Source organism: Thunnus thynnus, chromosome 13 (assembly GCF_963924715.1).
Source record: "Thunnus thynnus chromosome 13, fThuThy2.1, whole genome shotgun sequence".
NCBI classification, from domain to species: Eukaryota; Metazoa; Chordata; class Actinopteri; order Scombriformes; family Scombridae; genus Thunnus; species Thunnus thynnus.
This window is the reverse complement of record NC_089529.1, coordinates 3,845,647-3,856,822: the sequence shown is the minus strand read 5'-3', so window position 1 is coordinate 3,856,822 and position 11,176 is coordinate 3,845,647. Positions and strand designations below refer to the sequence as shown.

The 11,176-nt window shown below is 39.9% G+C and overlaps 1 protein-coding gene across 4 annotated transcripts; it reads right to left on the bottom strand.

Annotated features, from left to right (window-relative positions):
• Positions 1-5,594: 5,594 nt before the first annotated feature.
• On the bottom strand, positions 5,595-11,039 carry zgc:153990 (uncharacterized protein LOC768125 homolog). 4 transcript variants are annotated; one of them, XM_067607329.1, is made up of 6 exons: positions 10,833-11,035; positions 10,265-10,307; positions 9,877-10,093; positions 9,190-9,627; positions 8,801-8,854; positions 5,601-8,714 (listed from the first exon to the last, which is right to left on the bottom strand). In XM_067607329.1, exons 3-6 carry the CDS (start codon positions 10,001-10,003, stop codon positions 8,272-8,274), a joined length of 1,062 nt encoding a protein of 353 aa, XP_067463430.1. In that variant the 5' UTR covers positions 10,004-10,093; positions 10,265-10,307; positions 10,833-11,035; the 3' UTR covers positions 5,601-8,271. The 4 variants fall into 4 exon arrangements, with proteins under 4 accessions (XP_067463432.1, XP_067463431.1, XP_067463430.1 ...); XM_067607330.1 differs by lacking the exon at positions 10,265-10,307 and having other exon boundaries at positions 5,598-8,693; positions 10,833-11,039; XM_067607327.1 differs by lacking the exon at positions 10,265-10,307 and having other exon boundaries at positions 5,603-8,714; positions 10,833-11,033.
• Positions 11,040-11,176: the final 137 nt, after the last annotated feature.

The following is an 11,176-nucleotide window of genomic DNA, read 5'->3' as shown; positions in this document are numbered from 1 at the left end:
AATAATATTACAGTTTTGTAATCCACTGTTTTAGTCAATCATTTTCTTATAGACAGTACAACTTGCAGTAAACACATGTCCCCTTAACATTTGAAAAATCTTTTCAGTACACATGTATGAGAAGGTGTTTTTCATTTTATCATATTTTAATTATTTTATTTTATTTAAGGTCAACTTTTCTCATGTGTTCTATAAAACTGACTCAGTCATGAGTTTGGTTTAGTATCAGTAAACTATATCTACTTTCTCATACAGTCAAAGTTGGAATTTCTTCAAAAAATCACCTTGTTTTTACTTATTTCAGTGATTAAGTAACTGATCCAAACAATATTAACAAAAGCAGTGTAAAAAAAATTGTGATAAGGAGGGGGTCAAATCTTACATTTAACTTGATGTTTTTTTTAAAGCAAGCCCTCCATCTTGCTATTAATATTTTCTTTTGACCCTCCCTTGACTTAAAAAGAAAAAAAAATATATATATATATATATAAACACCCTCCCCCAATATCTCAAAATAAAATTTATGGAACATATAAAAAAATGGTGAAAAAGTAATCCTCTAATGTGAGTAAAGAGCTTATAGTCACTGAATGAGTGAGCCAGGTATAGGCTCAGTGTCTGCTCTTCGTCTTGAGTATCGTGACATTTTAGCCCCCTTCCTGGATTTGAAATAATAAGAAATATATATATATATATATATTTTAAACAATCATCTCACAAGGGAAGAATTGTAATGATATACATCTGGGTTGATAAAAAAGACTAAAGACACCTTCCTGCTACTCTTCAGCAAACAGAAAAGACACAGTGACTCTCTCCTCCAGTCAATGTTTGCCTGTGTTTGCATATGAAAGTATGTGTACAGTATTATGTTTGACAACTTGACACTTGTAACCATGAAGTGTGTGAGTGTGTGTCTAGCATATGTTCCTGTACATTTTTTCATATCTCTTACATTACAACACCCTCATGTCACACACATGGCCATACATCATCTTGTCCTTTGGGAGAGACAGAAACACTCATTCTAAATGTATGCACTGTGTCTATCCACAGTACCTGCTGCACCTCTCTGCGGAGGAGGCTGCATGTGTCTTTGTGTCAGCAGAGCAGATGGACAGTGCACCCTGTCATCTGTATTACTTGCAAGAGTGTGACATGAGCGTGCCACGGGGCATGGGAACCAAAGAGGAGTCATGTCATCCCCCCGCAGACCTCCCATTAGTCAGAGTGGCCAGCATCTGCCTCATCTACAGCTCACTAACAGCAGCTTGGAGATCCTTCTCCCAAAGGACACATGGAGAAAGAGAGGGGGAGCTGCTGCAAATCTGACCCATGCAGGCCCTCAGGGGGGAAGTCAGCCTGTTTGGCCACTTCTGCAGCCCCAGCCTGCTGTCTGACTGGGGGACAATAGGAGGTGTGGAATGGGTGTCTGGTGGGTGTGATGTTGTGTGTGCATGTGTGTGTACATACAGCCTCATATTTATGCATGTCATTTGGTTGATTAGTTGATCTCATTAAGATGCTGGATGCTGGAGCACTGTGGGTACCAAAAAATGCACACAGCTCTGCCGCCTCCCCATTGAGCAAATTTATGGGTTGAGTCAAAGGGAGCATGAAGTGTCTGGAGGTGCATTGTTAGGCAAATTGCTGACTAACAATAATATAGACAGAAGTACTGTATCTTATTTCCTTACTGTCCTGTATCACAGGTTGTGAAATTAGTGTTTTTAACCGTTTTAGGTAATTTACTTCTTGTTTCCTCGAGCCATCTGTGCCTACTTTAGGAAATCTACTTTTCCTTCAGCTCTCCTCCAGACTACTGCAGGAGAGCTGGCTAACAGTAATACAGACAGAAATACTGTACTTTTCTTTGCTGCCCCTTGTCTCAGGTTGTGAAATCAGTGTTTTCAACTTTTTTAGGACAATTACTTCTTGTTTTTTCAGGTATCTGTTCCTATGACAAACTCTACTTTTACTTCAACTTTCCTCCAGATTCTGAAGTTTCCCATTTTCCTTACTTTCACAATACACAAACATTTACTGTACTCTACAAAAAATAAAACTTACATTTTGATAATTAAAATGGCAATAAATAGCTAAATAACTGACAGAAGAAGTAAAAGCATTCATGCAGTTATGCAAAAAAATATGGGTTTAAGATGGGATTTCAAAATGGCAACATTAAACATTACATTAGTTTAATATGAACACATTTCCTTCATAATCATTCATTTTGTCTACATATTTCATCATTATGTCCATAACAATCAGCCAGCATGTACCATTCATCAACTATCAACTCCTATTCAACTCCTATTCCACTATTCTACAGAACAACAAAATCAATACCAGTTAATTAATATGTTTTACACAGATGTATTCTATGTATTCCAGTATTTTACATCAAATTAATGTCTATCACTCCAGAACCAACAAGTCCTCCAAATTAAAAGGCTGTCCATGCCCTCCCAAACAACACAAATAACTGTTTTCTGATCTAACGCCTCCATCGACAGGAACATATCATATCATTTGTCAGTGCCTTCCAAAACCATCACAAATCACTATTGGTTACAGTTTGGCTAGCCACAAAAATAACTTGTTTATGTTTAGTGAAATATCATGGTTTGGGTTTAAATTAGCACTCGGTTAAGGTTAGTGGACTTTATCAAGGCTACAATAACAACCACTTGGCTAAGGTTAGGAAATGACAGCAGTTGCTGTTCAAAGACACCCACATTGATTGTTGTAGGAAACAGGAAAGTAGTAGAGGTCACCAGTGTTCAGGTCCAGTGTTTTCTTGACCCATCCATCCATCCCTGCCTCCTCCCTCTGCAGACTCTTTGACTCTATAACAATGTCACTCCACTTCCTTCTTTACTTTTGATGGACAAGAGTCATAATTCCTGACGGGTTGCTCAGTGTCTGAACGACACAACCTGGTAACAGGAGTTCCACAAGGCTCAGTCCAGGGCTCCCTCTTCTTCTCCCTCTACACAGTTCTGTCATACACTCAGGTGGCTTCTACTACCACTGCAATGCTGACGACACCCAACTGTTCTTCCATTTCCCTCCTTCTAACACTCAGGTGGAGACACGCATCACAGCTTGTGTGACAGACATCTTGGAATGGATGCCACCTTGAGCTCAACCTGTGTGAGACTGAGTTTGTGTCCCTTCAGGGAAAAAGATGGCTGTGCTGAGACCTGTCCATCACCACTGACAGTGCTGTGGTGGTGTCAATTCGGACAGCAAGAAACTTGGATGTAACCCACCAAACATCATAGCAGTAAGCCATGTTCAGACTGACTGAGCCTTGTGTGAAAATCACAGCCCTCTAATTCATTTGAATGGGAGCAGTGGGTTGACACAGCAAAACAACACAGGGTCATCCAGCAAAAAAATAGAACCTGGTTCAATTTTTGCTGAAACGCAACACCATCCGGCAAGGCACTGCGTTAGCCAGAGTGGTTGCTCATCTCAGTCAAGGCCCCCTGATTCATTTAGGAAAGCAGAGTACTGCACTGCTCATCTTTCACCACAGACTAAAACTCATCTTTTCAGATTATCACATCTCACTTCTTTAAAAAAAAGCCCTTGCGATGTAGTTCTTTAACACAAGTTGTTGCGCTTCCAATTCTTGGTGACATCTGGCTCTACGTCCTCTTGAGTTTGAATCCACTTACTGTAAGCGTCTGCCAAATTAAAGTAGTGTAAAAAAAAACAAAAAAAAAAAACATTGTCCATAACAACATCTATAATTTGATAACATAGGGTGTTGCATAGTTGATAATGTGGTTTGGTTCAGGTGTTTCTCGATCCTCTGTTGCTGTCAAGTGTTCTCTCTTCTGTTGAAACCATGATCATCCCCTGTGGTAAACCTGTCCTGTGCTTGGCTTAATTATCCTGTTTCTAGTATTGTAGAATTTCCTTATCATATAGAAGAACCTGATTTTTTTTTTCTTGTTGCACAGAGCTTGAGTACAGGCAGCAACAAAATACAGTATGTATGTTACATACTGTATTTTGATGTGTCATCTGGAATTTCTTTATGCATCTTCAAAGATTGAGTAAAAATTGTACTATAGTTGTCCTAGGATCACACAAACTTTTGAGTCAATAGTTTCTCTGCTGTGGCTGTGTGTTGTTGTTTTTGTAAGACACATTCTGAATGTTGCCTTAACATATGGAATGAACAAATCAGTCTCTATGAGTCACTGACCACATCACACAAATCCTTCCCAAAACAACAGATATGATGAGGCAGATAAAACTGTTTGGCTTCGCAGCAGATGTATAATTACTCTTTTGTTGGGGCACAAAAGGAGGCATGATCATTATTTAATCCAAGCTGAGAGACAGATCTGCCTTCCTTCAGTCCCACCTTTCCTCCCCGGCCCAGACTGTCCAGCAGCAGCTTCAGTGGCAGATGGGAGATGAAAGAGGGAGTTGGGAGGAACGAGGGAATGAGAACAGGTGGGGGTGAAAACTGAAGAAAAGGAAAGGCCACAGGGGTCAACTGGGGCTATAGAAAGGGGGAGGAAACTTACATATAGACTTGCAGAGGGACAGATCGATGGATAGATTTTTTTCCCCTTTACATTGTGCCCTTCTAAATCCATGAGTCTTTCTGCCAGATGTCGACCAACTCTCTTCTAATGTGAGAAATGTCTCTGGGTTTAGAGAAAGATATGTTGGCTTAGTGGCCTTTTTGGAAAAAACTTTTTTTTCATCTGCTATAGTGTTTGGTCATTATTATCACTATTTGTAGCATTAGACTCAACCACATAATGCAACAAATAGTACAGAGAAATGCAGCCTACAAAGGCATTTAACAGTTGAATTTATTCATGTGCAAGTTTAGTGTAAATACTCCATTTTTAAGTAAAATAGACAAAGTCATATTTCATCCTAAAGAGAGGAGAGGAGAGTTAGAATCGAGTGGAATACAGTTAAAAAGCACTCAAAGTGAATAATGCCCTTTCAGAAAGGATTAAGTCTCAGGTTTAAGGGCTCCGTAAAGAACTAAAGGTAAAAGACCAGCTCACAATGTGAATACAGCTGCCTATTCAGACCCCAGCCCCCAAGCCAGACACTAATGCTGCCCCCTGCCTTCCAGCTATGGAGGAAGCCACAGCAGACTGTTGAACTCCTGCTGCATCCCGCCCTCCCTCCCCCCCCACCCCACCCCACTGCGGCACGCCAGGCCAGCCCCAGCAGCTGTTTAACCAACTGAGGCAGAAGGGGCTGCAGGGGAACAATGCAATTTGACTTAACTCTCCCTCTTTCTGTGCACGCACGCATGTATGTGTGTGTGTGGGTGTGTGCGCTTGCATCAGTGTTTTTCATGAGTATTCAAACAAGAACGGATTTCTATAGATCAGGCAACCCCCATCTTAAAATCCTTATCTGCACATTCATGGTAAACGATGGAAACTCTATCTATAAATGAGACAGATGAGTGACATTCAGCAAAGCCGCACAACATTTAACAATGAAAAGACAGAAACATTAGTTATTTTTGTCGTCAGCAAGCAACTGAATTATTACTATTAGTATTAGTTGTATTAATTTCTTAACAGCCCAGATGAGAGTACTGCGCAGAGTCACAGCAAAGTAATGAATCTAATTCACCTTCTGCATATTTCTTTCATTGCATTTTCTGCAACATCTTCCACAATAACGGAAAAAAAATTCACAGCAATAAATGAATACACTGTCTGTCTTGACTGTCATTTCATGATGCATGAATTTGTAGTTGTTTTTACTTACATTGTCTGCAGCTGAGTATCTTTGCTCTGATCTTTGATTATTCCACCAATCTTGAACTGTGAATGCAAGATCTTTCTTTTTTAAGAAGTTCTAATACCACTAGTAAAAAAAAAATTACAAGCATTTGGAGTAAATTCCCCTGTTAAATGCATTCAACCATATAGACTCTTTTCACAGCTGACATTTAGACTTGTTAAAGCAGGAAAAGCACATGTGGAATTAATAACATTAATGATGTGATGTAAGGATGATGACATGGCTTGTTTTTCCACGGGGAGTGCAAAATATGCCAAACAAAACAATGGTCCACAGTTGAATTGTTGGGATTTAACAGTGAGACATCACTATCAGCTCCGATGTGCTGCTAAATGCACCTTGTTGCAAATTCACTCAAAGTCCTTCTCAGTCAAGGCATCAAGTATCAGCAGTTTCTGGAGCAGCCTCGCAAACGCTTGCAACATCTTGTATGATATAATTTACAAGGAAATATGTTACACAACACTTACAGTGCTTTTAACATCTGTGTGGAGTCGAGGGGATTCAATTGTTTTTATCTGTATCTGGAGGGCCAGGCTTTTGGTGAGTCAGTATCATTGCAAAATTGTTTGTTGCAACTCGGTGAAAAGGTGATTAGAGAGCACAAGTCAGGGGATGAATTTGCAAGTCACTGAACATCCCTTGGATTGTAGTTAAATCAGTCATTACGAAAATGGGGGGAAAAAAAGAGTATGGCACAGCTGTAAATCTGCCTCGAGCAGGTTATCCTCAAAAACTGAGGAGTGCAAGAAGGAGACGAGTGAGGGAGGACACCAAGACACAAGCTCCAGAGGCTTAGACTGGAGGGACTGTGCAAACAGCAACAGCTGGCCAGGAGTTTCACCATTTTCAGCTTTACAGGAGAGTAATAAACAAAAAGCAGCTCTCAAAAAAAGAAAGTTCATAAAATATAAACAATAGTTTTAGCTGTAAAGCTGACAATGTTGTGTTGGGCCAATAATTACACAAACTACACAAAAACTGCTCCAATTTCAATACTTTTTCAAATTGACATTGTCATTGACTGTCAGAACTTTTGGAGTTCATCTTAGATTTTTACCTTTTTGTCTTCTGCTTTATCAAATGTTCATTTAAACATCTCATCAGTGTCACTATTAGCCTTCAGGTTAGTGTACAAAGTGCCATTTAACAGGGTTTTCTCTTCTACTAACCTAGTTATTTAATAAGTTAAATTAAAATAAAGATTTAAAAAAAAAACATGCTAAACATCCTATGTAGGTGTGTTCTTAGGTAAGTTCTTTGCACAAGTTAAAGCAGGAAGCATTCCTCAGGCTGCCTCTAAGGCCTGTAAAATAAATGCTTGACCATTTATATACTCAAATGTCTGTCTTGTCTGAACTGATATTGTGGAAAACTGAAAGGAAGAGAACAATCCCAGAGTTTCTTTGCATATATTTTAGCAGTCTTAAAGCTCTAGGAATTGCAGCATATTGTGTATCAGCTTCTCATCAGCAGTCTGGCCTCTCAAACAGACTGCGCAGAGAGCCCCCTACTGCAATTTCTGCAAAGCTGCAAAACTGGCAGAAAGTCTGCCTCTTGGACCTCAGTAGAGGATGATTATGCAGGTTAGCTCACATTTTACTGTAGCACTTATAAATGAGGCCTCAGCAGTTCTTTTGGAAACAAACTTAGACATAGGCTATAAACAAATAAAGCCCCAGACAGAAAGGTTCAGTTCCTGATTTACACTTTCTGATAATTGAAATTCTGAATTATGTCCAATAGAACAATTTGTACACTTCTTCTGCTTAATACGAGGGGTTTATTTCATTTTTAAAAGAAATTATTGAAATTGTCATATTTAAGTGTTCATGTTTATAATGTAAAAAACAAAATCAGACAATCACAAATTATTCAGTTACAGGTATTTTCAAAGTATCTAACACACCTTGTTTAGCTTTCAGACATATAGACCATATAATGGTCAGGTGCAGAAATCCACTCACCATTACAGTACATGTGATAATCTCCAGACACTGATGCAAGGGAACGCTACAACTTAGACACACAAATGGATTTGACTGACTTTCCAAAATGAAAGACTCATTCTTTCAACATTAAAAGAATGTAAAGGCTTTATATGTGGTGTATGCTTGATAAAAATGCTTTACAGCGGAAGTGGTAGGAGTCTCACTTTCAGTAGCAAAAAAAAAAAAAAAAAAAAAAAAGAGAAGAACCCCTCCACATGTTCTTTCTTTATGGCTAACATTAGTTATTTTCTCAGTCCTTTTTCATTTGACCACACAGACAGCAATTCCATCAATACAATGTCTCTACGAATACAGTTTTAAAATATAACCACAGAAAATCTGTTGAGTACTATCAAAAAGTACAGTAACCAGCAGTGGAGTCCAAAGGAACTTAAAGGTTCCTGCGCCTGAAGCCCATGTATGAAGTCAGTGATACAACTTAACAACATCTCTGTTTGACACCTTGTCGCTATAATGTTGGCCGTCCATTTAGTTTGTCATGCATTAGCGCGATGGCCCCACCTGTGAAGTCTCTGAGAACCTGCACCGTCTCCCGTTGGAGCTGCAACGACTCGCGTACAAACTCCTGCTGAGTCTCTGCCAGCTGCTGCACCGACTCAGACAGAAGCTCCAGGGATCGTGAAACCGTCTCCAGCAGGATGTTGGTGGCGTGCTGCTCCTGAAGGCTCAGCGATGCGTTATGTAGCATGTTTTCCCTCATGTTTTGTGAAGGCTGACCTGGCATTGGAAGTGTGGCCGTTGAGGTTGAAGGTCCAGAGGACGTCTGAGGTTGTCCTTGCTTCTGGATGCCGTTGTTTCCTTGGTGATCCACTGTGGGTTTTGCTGCCTGAGTAGAAGGCGGCACGTCCTCCCTTTGGTCATCATCTGAGTCTGCAAACGCAGCATCAGCATCTTGAGTCAAAGAAAAAAGTACATCCGTGTTTTCTTATTGCTATAACATGTCTTTCTTCATTCGTATCCAAATCTCGACAACTCACCTTCTGTGGTCGGTATTTCATAATGCACATCGAAGGACAGTTGTGACGAGTCTCCTGCAACAATCAAAGTACTTAAGTAAAACAATTTTATGCATTTCTCTGAATGAACTTCTTAATTGAGCTATTAAAATGATAAGTTCATCTAAAACTATAAAATGACTCACCCACTGGGCATACATTTAAATCTTGTGAGCACAAAAGACAATACTTTAAGAGGAAGGTGACATGGAATCGTTCAAAATAACATACCAAAAGACATCAACTTCACTGATGTTGAGACCGAAATGAGATACTATACTGACAAAATGTCCATTTTTGGTTGAACTATTCCTTTAAGCACTCATGACAAGAGCCACTGTAGTTAGAAAGAGACTGATCCTCTTTGTTACCTGACTGTGGAAGTCCACTCGCAGCGTAGGAGTTTGGCGGGGGCATAGACGTCATGTCCAACCCACCGTTGGGAGAATTCTGCATTCCCATCATATCCTCCTCTTCCATTTCCTCTTCCTCCTCTGGTACATCGTCGTCATCTCCCAGGGGGCCAAAGTCACCCGTGCTCTGGTCTTCCTCGTCCATCTCCAGAATCTGGAGCACTATTTTCTCTGTCTGATTAAGGTCTCTGGAAAGACGTGAGTTGAGGCCCCTGTTGGGCACTGTCCCTGACCGCATGGCAGCCACTTTCCGCTTAGTGTCACATTTTAGGTCAGACCATTTCTTGATGACTTCAATGACCTCGCGTTGGCATTCCCCAATCTCATTTACACGTGCCGTAATCTCTGCCCATGTGCGCTTCTTCATATCTGTTGGAACACCACGGTTGAATTTGCCTTTGGGAGAAAAACAAAATGAAAAATGTCAAATGTCATTGTGACAGTGATGGTGCTAGACTGATGGTGCAACATTATAACTATTCCCAAATGTACTATAATCTCTAGTATACCAATGTTTGCCTAAACCATTTTGTTGTTGATCAATCACTTTTTGGGAAACCAGAAATAAAACCTCAAAGCACAATCTCTGCAATTAAAAAGTGAATTAAAGCATTCTGAATGGGATAAGTACCTGAAGACACATACCCACAACAACCATACGATGTTTCCTCACTTCATCCAACAGTATGTGAACTTCACTGAAAGAGAAACGAGCTTTTCTTTTTTTGAAGCGTGTAACACTGTCTTGGTTGTAGTATATTGGTGAAGACATCCTCCACACAGTGCAATAGGTCTCCAGCTGCTTTGTAGTCTCTGCTGTGTTTTAACTTCTCCAGCTGTCAGGAGGTGTTGTGTCAGAAATCTGATTAACAACAAAGTTCAAAGAGCAAGTGTTAATGGTAAAACTGCTCATGTGTCACCAGTGTATTGTTTCATAGACTTGACTGCAATTGATGTTAGAGACTGAGACTGAGAACAATACACACAAATAGTTGACTTAATGAAAGCTAAAGTAATTAATATTGATACATACACTCATTCAGGCTCAGCAGCTGAGCGTTGGTCGTGTGTGCAGTCTAGTTAGTTGATCAAGTAAATAGGTAACAAGTGCACATTATCAACATTTCAACTGCATCATAACTATATGCACAGGTCTAAGTGTTCTCGCATATTTAAACAGGGAAATAGTGCAGGTTTAGTGTGACGCTAACACTGTCAGTGTTAGCTATGAAACAGTGAATGAACAATGGGCGATGCTACAGTCACTTTACACACGCGATAGCCTGGTTAGCTGGCTAAATCTAAAGCCCACTCGTACTTACAGTCAAATAACACATTTACATAGGTTGCGCTAATGAATTTAACAAACTAGAGCTATTCTGTTTCCCTCACACAGGTAAACATACACACGGTTGGCTGGCTTTAGTGTTATATTACACAACAGTACACATTAGGTTAGCGTTAGCTCTCTTTACAGCAAGACAACGATAGCTAACGCTAGGTTAGAGTCAGAAAAGGCTAATGAACCACTTAGTTCACGTAACCTCACTTCTCGGGGTATAAAATAATGCCCAGAATAGCTCATGAGATGGTGAACATACCACCAAGTCAAAGAAGTTGGGATTTGGTCCAGAAACGTGTAGATAAACTTCCTTATCGGCAGGATAGCTACTGTCAAGCTAGCCAGCATGAAGCTAATGCTGCACTAAACATGTCCGGTTATTGGCTAAAGCGTTGACCAACACAATGATTCTGGTATGGCAACAGTAAGTGACCTTTAGTTTTAGTTTCACGCGTAATTTATAGCAATAACCACTATTAATGTGGTGATTTCACTGATCACGTTTCAGTGGTTTCTGTTTATTTTATCTGCTGTAATAATGTGCTTTAATTTTGAAAGAGCATGCCTCACTTCTGGTATCACGAGCCGGCTTGATTAAACAAA

What these genes read in the sequence shown, in the direction of transcription:
- zgc:153990 (XM_067607329.1), bottom strand. Translation starts at nt 10,003, where the DNA reads ATGTCTTCACCAATATACTACAACCAAGACAGTGTTACACGCTTCAAA. An exon ending in GAGTGGACTTCCACAGTCAG is followed by an intron (nt 8,855 to 9,189) that starts GTAACAAAGAGG and finishes TGATTGTTGCAG; the next exon opens with GAGACTCGTCACAACTGTCC. An exon ending in TGAAATACCGACCACAGAAG is followed by an intron (nt 8,715 to 8,800) that starts GTGAGTTGTCGA and finishes CTTTGACTCAAG; the next exon opens with ATGCTGATGCTGCGTTTGCA.